This window comes from Lycium ferocissimum, chromosome 4 (assembly GCF_029784015.1).
Source record: "Lycium ferocissimum isolate CSIRO_LF1 chromosome 4, AGI_CSIRO_Lferr_CH_V1, whole genome shotgun sequence".
Taxonomy (NCBI): Eukaryota; Viridiplantae; Streptophyta; class Magnoliopsida; order Solanales; family Solanaceae; genus Lycium; species Lycium ferocissimum.
Window position 1 is genome coordinate 49,172,089 of NC_081345.1, and position 14,071 is coordinate 49,186,159.

Below are 14,071 nucleotides of genomic sequence, written 5' to 3' on the forward strand. Positions count from 1 at the left end.
TGAGGGTGAGCTACTGATGATCCATGCAGCCCGAGACTTTATCTTCTTTATTGTCCCATTTATATTTCGAGATAATATGTATTTCAGATGATGTATTGACTATTCAGACCTGTATTAGTATTTAGTAGCTCTTGTATTGATCAGACCGTGATTTGGGATTTGTTTATCTTCCGCACTTAGTATTTAATATTATGTCAGACTTATCATATTATTCTTGGGCTTTTCATTCTTTTATTCATGATTACTGATGATTGGTTGGATAAGGGACGGGTTCGCCTACTGAGGTGAGAAATAGTATGTGTCTGTACGTTCCCCGAGTTGGGGCGTGACATGTTTGGTGTATTTCATGCTTATAGGCGTGTTTGGGCCGGGTCTGGTCTGATATGGTCTGGGCCTGGCCAAATTTTAAAAGGAAAGGAAGGGGACCCAAACAATATATACCCATATGCACGGTATACATGTATATACACGTATATTCGTGTATATCCGGGTATACACGGGTGTATATTGGGAGGGTAAAATATGTCAATTCAACAAATAGACAAAATTAAAAGCTCGACAATTAATAACCTTTCCATTATGACCAAATTAAAACTAATTAACCAATTAATTCCCTTTAAAACACGGCCATATGCATAAGGTGACTGCTAATTACAATTATAACCGTAATTGACTTAAATCATGCAATTGATCATTTCAATAACCACAATTAAAATATAGCAAATAATTTCAAATGTAACCACAATTAAGCAAGCGATGAATTGTAATATATTTGAATCACAAACAATGCAAATGCAATTTGAAATTGAGAGGTAAAATGATTATGTCTTTTAATTAATCAATTTTCTTGAATCAACAGAGTAAAATATTTGTCAATTTGATATCTAATAATTTAAACAATTAATTGCATAATTGTTTTGAACCATTTTGAATTAATTTTGACAAACAATTTAGTATTGATGAAAAAATATGTAAAATACTTTAAATGACTTACAGTATATATTTGAAATTATTTTACCTAATGAAATGGTAAAATATTATTGAAATAATTTTGTAAAAATCATTTTGCTTTATAAAAATACATATTTCACTCTATTTGAGATCCAAAAACTCCGGATAATTAAATAAAATTACTGGAGGTAAAAAATTAGGTGTCTACACCCATTCCAATGAATCATATGCTTTTTACATATCAATCTCAAGCATACACATAAGGGACATGTCCTTTCTCTCGATCTTCTTGAACAATTTACGACTTAAGAGAATGTTATTAGTAATAACCCTTTCAAGAATAAAGGCTGCTTGACTAGGGTCTACTAAACACTCCATAACCCCATGCATTAAGTGAGAACCTTAGAAACTATTTTATAGAGCATAGTACAACATGAAACATGCCTAAACTCTTTCATAGAAGGACATATACATAATTAAATATGTCATTTCATTCTTTTACTGCTAAGGATTTCAAAAGTCGAATTAATAACCAACAGAAGTTCTGATATAAATGTACTGAGCTGACTCTTAGAGGACGATCTACTGCTCCCTCTTAATAACTTCCAGCATCAATAATTATTTTTATAGCGGTTAATTTCAATTTAAATTCTGAATCTAGCCTTTCGTCTTCTCTTTCGTTCCATTAATGTTGCTTACGTTGCCACACAATCTAATGATAGCTAAACTATCTCTCGTCCACAATATATCTAATATCATCTTGAGTGACGAATAACAAGAATTAATACAAACAACCATGTGTTATTTGCAAAATATCTTTTTTCTTTTTTTTTCCTTTTCGCAATTAAGATTGAAAGAAACTAGAACCAATTATCATGTTTCAATTATTACTCTTCCTTATACCATTTATACTCTCCGGCTAATTTCTGTTATACACTTTCTTTCAACAAAAAAGGAAAAAAAAAAAAAAGCCAAAATGAAAATGTATAAATAAATTCTGTTTGTGATAAAATGCCACAAAATTGATGGCTGCCTTTTTGCTTCTTTAGAGGTCAACAGCGGTAATTTCCCTTTTCTCTGCAACCCCTTTTTATTAAATTTTTATTTCAATCCTCTATATGATTTTTATTTTTTTAAATTAAAGATTCAGTTTTTTGTCTTGCAGATTAAAAAAAGAAGGCGATTTTGATTTTCAGGTATCTTTTCTCTTACGATTTTTAAATTTTCTCTATGTTCTTGATTTGCATATAATTGATTGATTTTGTTGATCTAGCATATATGTGTATAGAAAATCTGGATCTGTTGATTGATAGGTTTGATTAACCTTTTGATAATGTTATAAAGTACCCTTTTATCTGTAATAAATTTTTTCTTTGAAAAACTGTTGATTGATAGATTTTATTAACCTTTTGATAATATTATAAAGTACCCTTTTATCTGTAATGAATATTTTCTTTGAAAATCTGTTGTTTGATATGTTTGATTAACCTTTTTATGTTGTTTAATGGTACCCTTTTATCTGTAGTAAATCTTTTCTTTGAAAATCTGTTGTTTGATATGTTTGATTAACCTTTTTATGTTGTTAAATGGTACCCTTTTATCTGTAATAAATCTTTTCTTTGAAAATCTGTTGTTTGATTAACCTTTTTTATGTTATTAAGTGGTACCCTTTTATCTGTAATAAATCTTTTCTTTGAAAATCTGTTGTTTGATTAACCTTTTTTATGTTATTAAGTGGTACCCTTTTATCTGTAATAAATCTTTTCTTTGAAAATCTGTTGTTTGATTAACCTTTTTTATGTTATTAAATGGTACCCTTTTATCTGTAATAAATCTTTTCTTTGAAAATCTGTTGTTTGATTAACCTTTTTTATGTTATTAAATGGTACCCTTTTATCCGTAATAAATCTTTTCTTTGAAAATCTGTTGTTTGATTAACCTTTTTTATGTTATTAAATGGTACCCTTTTATCTGTAATAAATCTTTTCTTTGAAAATCTGTTTATTGATATGTTTGATTAACCTTTTGATGTTATTAAAAAGTACCCTTTTATCTGTAATAAATCTTTTCTTGGAAAAACTGTTGATTGCTAGGTTTGATTAAGCTTTTGATGTTATTAAAAAGTATCCTTTTATCGGTCATTAATCTTTTCTTTGAAAATCTGTTGATTGATATGTTTGATTAACCTTTTGATGTTGTTAAAATGTGGCCTTTTATCTCTAATAAATCCTTTCTTGGAAAATCTGTTGATTTATTTCTGTTTTATGAAGCACCGATGATCGATTTTCAGCTGTAAATTGCTCAGAAAAGACTGTTACTTGTTGGGTGCTTTGAAATTCTTTTCATTTAGCTTATTGTTGCATTTAATTTTCCCAAAAATCAATTTATTTTTTTTTACTTCTGTGCAGATGCTTGTAGTTTTATGTGCCGGTTTGGTTTCCAAAAGCTTTTTTTTTTTTTTTGGTATCTGACTTAATTAAAGGATTTCGTAAGGATGGGTCCATCATTACCTTTGAGATAGATGTTTAGTTTTTTTTTCTTCTTTTTTCCTGAAACTGGTAACTGTAAAGATAGACGTTTGGTTTGATTATATAAATTTACGTAAAAACAAGTTGACGAGCAAGCAAACGATATTTGATACTATTACAACAAAGAGTAGCATTCATTTTACGATTGTCATCGTCGAGTTTTCATATAAATAGTAGCATCATTATTTTCATATTTAAATACCTTACGCTCTATGCATAGCAAATTAAACAACCATTCATCATCATTCATCCTATTACACAAATCTTTTTATGTACTTCATTGATGAGAATGTTGTTTCGACGCTTGTGGTAGCAACATGTAAAATTAAAGTCAATTTCATAAGTAAATGACCAATTCTGATCCAATTTTGTCCCTACCATTATTTTAGCAAGATTCTTAATTCCCTTCAACTTGAGAAACTTGCTATAACATTTTTTAGCATGGAAAATGAACTATCAAGTTGGAAACCGAGTTCCCGAAAAAGAAATTGGGGAAGAAGTGTGACATTTGTTCTTAAAGCCTTTGCGGCATGATTTGATTGAAAAATCATGTCGAGAGTCGATGGAGAGCTCGTTGAAGACCAATAGGGAAAGGGTGTTTGAGAATGAGTATTTTGTTTCTTTTGGGGGATTTTGTAACTTAAATGATGACTCAAACAGAAAAGGACAAAAAAAGAGACAAAACATGGTAACCGAGAAAGAAAAGGGAAGAACGAAAGAAACAGAAACGTCTGACTAAATAAGAGAAGGGTAACATTTATTATAAAAAGGAAGAGGGCAACTGGGAATCGAACCCCTGACCTAGAAAAGTAACGGTACACTCACACTACCGCTTCACCAAAGTGCTCTTTTGTGCTTGGGTTCACACATGTAAATTATAAGTATACTTAAAAAAAATAGTAGGGTTAAACATGCTTTAGAGAGAGGAATATGAGTTCAGGTGAACCCTTCCCCCTCCATGTGAATGCGCCCCTGATGCTGACAAGGTTTCAAAAGAGGGCCCAACAATTTGAGGTTCTTATTGCACTTTTCTTGAATGTCCTTGTTGTAGGGTCTTTGAAATGCTGAATGTTCTTCAAGGTCTCATGTACTCTTGCTGTAGACTTGCATTCAGTGATTATGGAGCAAACTATGCTTACATTTAGAACTCTGTGCTGAACTTGTCATCATGCTCCCTTGGAGGGGGAAAGCAAAACCACAAAAATGTTTTCTAGATTCATTAAAATCATTCTGGATATATTAACTAGTTCCTTGCAGAATTTGGCACTACTTTAGTATTCTAGGCATTGATTTGTTATCTGCTGATATCTTGGTTTAATGAATTATAGTAACTTAAAAGATCATGGTTTTCACTCTGGACATATAACTAATTCCTTGCAAACTTTGGCACTACTTTAGTATCAGTCTAGGCATTGATTTGTTAATTGCTGATAAGTTGGTGCGATGAATAATAGTAACTTAAAAGATCATGGTTTTCATCGGTCAAAATGGAATTAATTAACATTGGTTATAGAACAGCTAAGTACTCAGACTCCCTATTAAAAATTAGCTTTTATGTACTAATGTTTTCTGACTTGTGTTTTTTCTTGCACTTTACAGTAAGTTGAGCTATGGGGAAGAGGAAGTCAAAGTCAAAGCCACCTCCAAAGAAGAGGATGGACAAACTTGATACTGTTTTCAGCTGTCCTTTCTGTAGCCATGGCACCAGTGTGGAATGTCGCATGTAAGTTATAAAACAGTCCTTTAGGAAGTTCCTGCTGAATTATATTGGATTTTTTCATTTTGGCCCGTCGGTCTAAATTAATTAGGGGTGCTAGCCGAAATGTACAAAACCTGTACACTGATTACGTATATGGTATGTATTTTTATGTATATTTATGTTGAATATACAAAACATATACATTTGCCGGCTATTATGTTTTAGAACGGTGCAAAAATGTAATCATCCCATTTATATCATCCCCCTCCCCCTTCTTCCACCAGCCAAAAAATCAATAAATAGGAGTGGAATAAGTTTTGTCAGCCACCTTTACACGTGCCATTCCTCCTTGTTTTTACATGGAAGTGTTCAGTTTGCATCCATCGGTGTGTTTAAAAAATTTCAACTCATCATGAAAAAAAATGGATTGCTTCTCATTCTTGGTCCGCTATTAATTTAGCATGTAATTGCTTTTGGCTCAATCTTATTGACAATTTTGTCTTTCCTGTTATTCAGTGATATGAAAAACTTGATTGGCGAGGCAAATTGCAGGATCTGCCAAGAGAGCTTCAGCACCACTGTCACAGGTATATCTATACTTTAGGTTTCTAGTATATCTATTAATTTTTCTACGCTCATGTTTAGTTATGACATTTGATTAGATGATTAAAATATATTGCATAACTTGTGACCTACTATGAAAAAGTAGTCAGAGGAAATGGGACTAACTTAGAAGAGTGATCTTTATCGATGTGTTCAATGAAGAGTATTTTCTAGTTTACATAACAGAATGTGATTCGAAAGAATCTGTCCCCTGTCTGATAAGACTGCATTGCATCCGCTTGTGCCGAGTTTTTGTTGGCAAAAGATTCTGTCCTTGGCTTGCATTTGTCTTACGTTTAATATCTCATTTAGGACCTGCTCGGGAAGTCAACTTCCTAACATATTGAACATTCAATTGATGTTTTAAATTTGTATTGGGTAGGCTAACAATTCCTCTTTTTTTTTTCTTTCTTTTTTTCTCGTTGCAGCACTAACGGAGCCCATTGATATGTAAGTGCACCTAACCTTGCCGTTGATTTCTTCAGGGGTGGATATAGTATAATAAGTGTGTGGCAGCCCACAATACTAATATATTACTCTATAGTTGAACAATTTAAGAAGTATATATATTTATACTAAATTCGGATACATTTACTGCAAATTCCAAATCCACTTCTGGTGTCTTTCCTCTTTGCTTACCTCGTGTTCCTTTGTTGGTAACTTACAGATACAGTGAATGGATCGACGAGTGTGAACGAGTCAACAACTACGAAGAGGAAGATGTTTCTTATAGATCCTAATGAACTACTTAAGGACTGTGCAGATGGTTAGAGTAGCCAGAAATGTTTGAAAAGCTGCCTTAAGCTTTGTCTTCAGTTTTGGCAATAATTCCGCTGTCTCACTGTCTCAGAAGAACCTAAACTTATCAAGTCCTCGTGGAGTCCCATAAATAGCTCCATTTAAGAGGCTTTTTGTGTTCAAATAGTTTGAAATAGATGCAGAACCTATCTTGTTTATATTCTGCTTCTGCAAGTATAGCCGTTTCTATGAAAATGGCTTAACGACGTAATTACCTAATGTCAAGTAGATTCATTTCTGCCTAAGTAAGTGTTGCATTATTTTGTTCCATCTTAAAGCATATCTGAAAGGTATACCTTTTCCAAAGCAATGAGTGCCACAAATGTAACAACATAATGTGTCTTTTGATCAAGAATCCACATTTTGTTGTTTATATTAGGGAGATCCTCTTCAACTTTGTACAACCTTCCCCTCCAAAAGTGAAAAAAAAAAAAAAAAAAAAAGGATTTTTACACTCCTCAGCTGCCCAACAAAGCCTACAAAAAAAAGTAATCCTGATTTTATTTTTTAGGAAGCTACTAGTATAATCGGTGTATAATCAGTGTGTATACATGATATACTTGCTATACATTGAGTACAGAGCTGCGACGGTTACAACTAGGTGGGTGAAATTTTCGCAGCAGCAAATGGTAACGACTAGGTGGGTGAAAATTTTCTTTTGCAACTAAAATTTATTAAGATCCTGAAAGAATTTGAAATCAAGAATCAAGTTGAGTCATTTAGCAATTAGCAGTATTAGAGGCTTGATAGTTGGTTGGTCTGGTTTCTGTTATCTACGTTATTATAAAAGCATGAATATAAATGTTGGTTAACCAAAATATCCTTTAAATATTGAACGACTTTTAGACTCTTATTTATATTAAATTGATGGGCTATTTCGGTAAAAAGAGGCATACTTTGCTAGAGGTGGAGTTTTAAATAGAAACTAACTCTTACTTCGGTCCTCTTTCCTTGTTATATTAAAAGAAGCAATCCTATACTGGATTAAATTGTAATATTAATTACGTTTGTCTAATACTCAGAGTTAAAGTCCGAAATTAAACCTTCCTAAGTGTTGTCATATAATTTTTCTCTAAATAGATTTGTCCTTTTCTTATTGTATTGAAATATATATTCTCGCCATTTTAATCTATTCTAAATTGGGCACCACATAGCTTTTTCTTTACGAATTTTAAGTTCTTTTAGGGATGAAAATTTCAAATTGCCCTCAAGTCTTAATGCTTTTCCATATCATATTTGTACGAAATAAATATATGAATATACAATCTTATATGTAGTAACATCATTTTGCCTAAAAAAACAAATGTAATGTAATTAAGGATAATATTATCTAACATTTTCTTATGATGACTGGGATTGACGGGAAATAATGTGCAACGCACATTTATAGTGACTAGTAGATTTAAAAAGGCCTCATGAGGATATACTTAGATGCACTGCCAAAGTTCTATGCAAAGGACCAAGATTTAGGCAAAAATCAAACTCTTGTTATGCTTAACATGGTTATAAAGCTACACAAATTGTCATTCAAGATAGATAAGCTTATAATCAAATCTAGATGGATAAGCTTATAATTCATATCTAGACATCAACATTGTTTTCAGGAGATAAAATAATCAAAACCTAATTATTTTCTAGTTCAAACGCCATCTTAAAATGTACCCATCATTATCTGTAGAACAGAAAAACGAGTCATTCACCATCTTTTTAAAGAAAACCATCATCCAGGCTACAGTAACCTGGAGTGCTAGAGGTTAGGCTTTGTCCCTTAGCTCGTATATTAATATCCAAAAGGTAAATATAACGGAGGGTGATATGTACCAACCTTCTCAAAAATTTGAAGATGATATTGCATAAAGGATAATGTTGTGTAGTCTATACTAGATTACCTAGGTAGAAAATCTTCTCTCTACAGTTAAGATAAGTGACTAAACTATTCATGAAAAGAAGAGTGTCTTGCATTTTTGTTTGCCTGGTCCTGAAAGTAGGCAATTGAGCCTTTATCCATATTGCAAGGATCTCTAGCCTCTAGGAAGAGAATGTGAGTCAAAGAAGATATTTCAGCTTCCATCAATTCAGCACCATCATACTGAGCTAAAAGTCAGACAATTCATTTCCTCATAGGCGAACCCGAATTTAAGCTTTGGGTTCGATCTTTAAGGTTAATAGCATTAAACCCATTATATGTCTACAAATAGTATAGAAAATCCCATTTTCCTTAAAACAACTAAGAGAAAGAGCGATGTCATTCACCATTTACTAAAAGTTATTTTGTTTTAAGTACACTACGACTCTTTCCTTTCATTTTTCTGAGTAAGAAAGACATCTCTTTCATTTCTAGAAATGAACAGGTCCAAATTATCTATGTATATTATTTGAAATTGCTCAACTTTGCCTCCATTAAATTTTTTGGTCCTTTCATACTCTTTTCGTTTGCAAATCGTCTTGGCCTTGTCATTAGCATTGCCTCAACACAAAATAGGTGGACATATCTAAACCAATTTCCTCACACCTTGATTATTCCACCGAGTACTTATTATCTCTTATCAGCTTACATATTGGATAGCTCACTGCATCTCATGGGTCAAACATGTAGAAAGAAGTTACACAAGAACCTATCTTTTATGTAAAGGTGCTTATAGGGTTGTCAGAGATAGTATCTGATTGCCTGATGGGGAATGTTGTACACCAAACAGAACCTCGAACCATGCATGTGACATTATCCATCCTACTAAATCATAACTACAATGGCACCCATTACACATATAAAACAGTAGCAGACCTTGAAGAAAATGACCTTACATGTGGTCACCAAATCCGACACTATAACATAAATACATTTAGCGTCGACTTGGCACCAAAGTATGTAATTCGCAAAGAAGTAAACAGGTTTTCATTTTCATGCAGTTAAATTGCTCCATAGTTAGATAGGACCGCGTCTCAGATGACAATGAAGCATTGACCATAAGCCCACGGAAACAGGAGGCATCCGGTTGACCCCGACTGATAAATAAACAGAACCCGGGTAACACATCTACCACCGAATGTTCGAGTCTAAGATGAAACTGGTGTATAATACAAAGGCAGAACGCCTCTTGAGCATAATCGAATGAATATAATTATGTTACGAAGTAGCCATCCAGATCGTCTACAAGATAATCGTACGGATCGGTGGTCCCATAATCATACCCTTCACAAGTTGGAACAATTGGAACCGGTGCAGCATGAATGTTTCCCACATTTTTCATATTGGCCTTTGCTCTGCCCTTAACGGTTCGCTTATTGTCCAAAGGAAATTCAGCAGTCAGTCTTCCCATTTGCTTTTGCAGATCAGCAACTGAGACATTGGTTAACTTCCCTTTGGGGCTTTTTTTTCCATCAACAAGTTTCAGTTCCAATCTGTACAAGGCACATGCATCATACTTGTTGATCTCATACTCGTAAAGATGCCATTCAAGATTTTTCATCGGTTGTGGATCCATGTAGTAGGATCTCTTCAGCCCTCCAAATTCATTCATCATTTGCTTCCTTGACTCATGCCAACCCCGTCCATTATAGTCGGGTAATGACCTCTGCTTCCTATTTCCACTTTCAAATGCTCTTCGAGGCTTATCAAAGAAAAGCCACTCCCTAATAGTTTCACCTTCAACAACCTTAAGATCAAAGAGCTCTGCAGAAGCATAAACAAACCAACGCATATCAGACTTTATAAGTAAATATAAAAACACAAAAAAAAAAAAAACTAGGGCTTTTTTTTGGCCCATCAAACGAAATTAATTACAGGGGCTAGCCAAAACAAACAAAAGATATACACTGATTATGTATATTTACGTATATTTACGTATATTATATGTATATTTATACTTAATATACAAAACCTATACATTTGTTGGCTGTTATTTTTTTGACTGGTCCAAAAATGTAATTATCCCAAAAAGAATCTGAACCAGCATCATGAGAATTCACCAATCAGAAATAAATATATGCAGAGCTCTCTCACCAGGTGCATTCCAGGGGGACTTTGCCGTGGCAGCACCCTCACACTCGGGAACACCAACGTCTTTTCCATGTGCCTTTGCACAAAGAGCTTGAAAAAGCAAATTATCCTTTAAGCCAATACCCGTTGGCCGAACAACTGGAGGTCTCCCAGGATAGCCTTCGTTAGGTGCAAGAGAAGCATGATAGTCACTGCAGTAGTCTTGAGACTTCTGACACCAGTCGGACCCCATCGCAGGTCGAGGACAATCCCAAAGTGCACATTTCGGCCCCAAGAAAGCAGAGGGAGGAGGACTAATATGAATAGGAGGCATAGCATCCTCTAGACAAAGATTTAAAGCATCAAAACCAGGTAAGTACTGCTGATCGTATTCTTGATGCAAATCAAAAGAATGGTAATCCAATTGTGTTGCAATGCCGAGATTGTTAACTCCTGCGTTATTAACCATTAGAGGCAAGCCTTTGTTGCATTGATCAACCAACTGGAAACCTTGCTCGTGCAGCACCTGAGTTACATTGTAACCCTACAGCAAACAAATTGCTTAACAGGTAAGAATTAATTGATCATCTTAACAGGGACGCTAAACCAGCTGAAAAACAAAAGATTGCAATAAGCCTAATCTTCACTAGCTAGAAATCAACCAACAAAGGAGATATATAAGAACTATATAAAGAAGGGTCAGGAGGCTATTTACATAAATGAGAAACATGCAGTAGAGGATAATGATTAAGGAAAAAGATCACAAAAGATTGGCCGAGTAAAGCATCGAGTAAGAGAACTTCAAGCAAGATAAGAGCCATGACAGACATGAACTTCAAACCAAATTAGAGCATCATCTCTCCCCAAAGGCCAAAGGAAGTATATAGCACTCACTTTTAGATTAATTTAGAACAGTACTCTCACGTTCTAATTTATGTTAAAAGTTTGAGAGGGCACTGATACAAGATGTCAATGTGATTTTTTCCAAGTGTTACTAGTGATGGAAAAAGTTTCTAATGTAATAGCTGATAGAGAAACCAAAGTCAAAGTTATTCTATCTAATTTTATTTTATAGAATATTTGGATGATTGAAATTATAAAACCTATGTTTGTTTATAAAAACATTCTTGGACAATTGAAAAAAGACTATTTCCAAGTGTTACTAGTGGTAGAAGAAAACTTTAATATAATGAAGCTTAAATTTGATTAGCAGAAATTTATGAAAGATTAAAAATAACACTATTAGTAGAATTATGTCGACCAACTTGGGACATCTAACACAGATAACATGTCATTTAAAATTGAACTAGAGTAGTTGAATTCTTGTCACAAGTAGGGCAGTTCATTAAATTGTCGTGTCAACATTAAGATAATATAACCGTTATCAGTTTTTGAATTTTTGAAGAAGCAAAACTTTTCAGACTGGAAAAATGGAAGTAAATTTGAATAAAAGGTGTATTAGTTTACAAACCAAAAATGATTCTACGGGAAAAGAACAATGTGGAGAAGCATCCAAGAACAAAGAAATTATCTGGTCCCGTTAATTTAATATATAAAGTTTATCAACCGTGGAGGTTTCCCAAAGAGAAGCAGCAAACTCCTTGTAATTACCAGTTGTAAACATCAAACATCAATCAAGTCATCCTCAAACTAATCTACAAAAAGAACACTCTGTCACAAGATGATACCAATCAGAAGATGAAATTACAAGTAAAATACCTCTTGAAAACCCGTAACACTAACTTTTTGAGCATCAGGCTCAGGCTTAGGTGCAGCTAATCCACTGGTGGCATCATCTTCTTCCTCACCCAATAGCAGTTTATAGATATCTGCTGATGATGAAACACGACTTCCTCCCTGCAAATGCACCCATAATGTGAAACACATATTTGAATACCTCTACACCACCAATACTCGAAGACAAAAACCTACTTACAACAATATTATGTTCACTTTAACGAAACAGCCACAAAGGAGATAGGAAAAATAAATTCACCTAACATATATATATATATGGTACCTGTATTTATACATACACATATGTGATGTAGAAATGGTTCAATATAAGAAAAAATTGACTGAATTCTTTTTTACGGAGTTGCAACTATCCATTACAAAACAAAGATTTCCATTCTTACAAGTAAATACTCAAGACCAAATCAGATCCATGATATGATCAAGTGCTTTCTGGGTCGTCTCAGACCTTGTAATTGATATTTATCTCCAAAATGTTTGGAGATATACAAGGTTTGCTTGTTACTAATACAGTCTATCCCCTCTTCTTCTTTAGATCCATTGTTTCACTCCGATAGTAGTATTGATCATGTCAATGCAGAGGATATGAATACATTTACATACTATTAAATCTTATAAGTGACCTAACTAAACAGAATCTTGAGCCTATAATACTCATAAATACTGTCTTTTGACTAACATAGTCAGACTGATCTGCACTTGCTATATGCCTAAACTTTCTATAGGCACATGCTCAAGCATGTTTCGAGACACAACACCATGAAACACACAGGCTTACAAATAAGGAGACACAGTAACATGCATTTTGTTTTTGAGAAATTTACATAAATAGCCGCCCACCAAATAATAGTAGCCAGTAAATGTATTCTTTTTGTAAAATTGGCTACCAAATGTAATTATTTCTGGCCATCCAGCCAAATGTGTAACTAGCCCTTTTTTTCCTGCAAGGCACGCAGCATGGACTGGTACAACAACAACGCACCATCGACTGGTACAAAATTGTAAAACCTCTTGGTGCGCTCAGAGCTAAAAGGGACGCAAATGTTTGTTCTTGCCTGGAAAGAAGAAGCCGGGGATGGTTCATTGAGCTCGGATTTCCATTCTCGCAGCATCTGGTGGACTTGCTCTTCAAGCAACCCAACATCAAAAGTTCGGCTTTCCTTCCTTGCAGATTGTAGATTAGTTAACACACCCTGCAGATCATCGACACGGTTCTTTGCCCTGTCCTTGAAGAGCTGGTGCGATGCAGACTTACATGCACCCCTCTTCGAAACCTTCCTCATCCAATCAAACAGAAGAATACCCTCAACTCCTCACCTGCAAAAACCAACAAGTAAATATACTTAGCTCTATACATCCCAATTAAATTTTCAATTTCTCTTGAATAACATACGCAGCAACACACATAAGCCAAAAGTAACAAACAAGATACCAGTACAAATTTCCTGTTAAAAACCCAAAACTTCAAGCTACAAAAAAAATAAAAAAGAAGAAAAACCCACAAAACCCAAAAGTTATAATCAAACGCAATACTAAAATTCAAACATTAATTTCTTATCAAAATCAAATTATTGCTCACAATTCACAAGAACCAAAAAGGAGCCCAATTATTCCAAGGAAACCCAAAATCAGTAATGAAAGAGTACCCAAGTAAGACCTTAAAGCAACCAAAAGAACTCGATCATAACAAAAACCCAAGAAAGCTAAACAATCTTGAGGTGGAAACAATAACTTGAAATCCCCTAATTTCGGAATCAGAAC

At 33.9% G+C, this 14,071-nt stretch overlaps 2 protein-coding genes across 2 annotated transcripts; one reads left to right on the top strand and one right to left on the bottom strand.

Annotated features, from left to right (window-relative positions):
* Positions 1–2,020: 2,020 nt before the first annotated feature.
* LOC132053423 (transcription elongation factor 1 homolog) lies at positions 2,021–6,824 on the top strand. The gene is made up of 5 exons (XM_059445453.1): positions 2,021–2,147; positions 5,079–5,202; positions 5,695–5,765; positions 6,210–6,231; positions 6,449–6,824. Exons 2-5 carry the CDS (start codon positions 5,090–5,092, stop codon positions 6,519–6,521), a joined length of 279 nt encoding a protein of 92 aa, XP_059301436.1. The 5' UTR covers positions 2,021–2,147; positions 5,079–5,089; the 3' UTR covers positions 6,522–6,824.
* Positions 6,825–9,446: 2,622 nt separating this feature from the next.
* On the bottom strand, positions 9,447–13,658 carry LOC132053421 (transcription factor VOZ1). Its single transcript, XM_059445451.1, has 4 exons — positions 13,366–13,658; positions 12,275–12,412; positions 10,580–11,099; positions 9,447–10,249 (listed from the first exon to the last, which is right to left on the bottom strand). The coding sequence occupies exons 1-4, from the start codon at positions 13,591–13,593 to the stop codon at positions 9,699–9,701; spliced, it is 1,437 nt and encodes a 478-aa protein (XP_059301434.1). The 5' UTR covers positions 13,594–13,658; the 3' UTR covers positions 9,447–9,698.
* Positions 13,659–14,071: the final 413 nt, after the last annotated feature.

Excerpts from the sequence above, each read along its gene's own strand:
- LOC132053423 (XM_059445453.1), top strand. The coding sequence starts at position 5,090 with ATGGGGAAGAGGAAGTCAAAGTCAAAGCCACCTCCAAAGAAGAGGATG. Across the intron at positions 5,203-5,694 it reads ACCAGTGTGGAATGTCGCAT|TGATATGAAAAACTTGATTG; the intron begins GTAAGTTATAAA and ends CCTGTTATTCAG. Across the intron at positions 5,766-6,209 it reads CTTCAGCACCACTGTCACAG|CACTAACGGAGCCCATTGAT; the intron begins GTATATCTATAC and ends TTCTCGTTGCAG.
- LOC132053421 (XM_059445451.1), bottom strand. The coding sequence starts at position 13,593 with ATGAGGAAGGTTTCGAAGAGGGGTGCATGTAAGTCTGCATCGCACCAG. Across the intron at positions 12,413-13,365 it reads CCCCGGCTTCTTCTTTCCAG|GGAGGAAGTCGTGTTTCATC; the intron begins GCAAGAACAAAC and ends GTGCATTTGCAG. Across the intron at positions 11,100-12,274 it reads GTGTTACGGGTTTTCAAGAG|GGTTACAATGTAACTCAGGT; the intron begins GTATTTTACTTG and ends TGTTTGCTGTAG.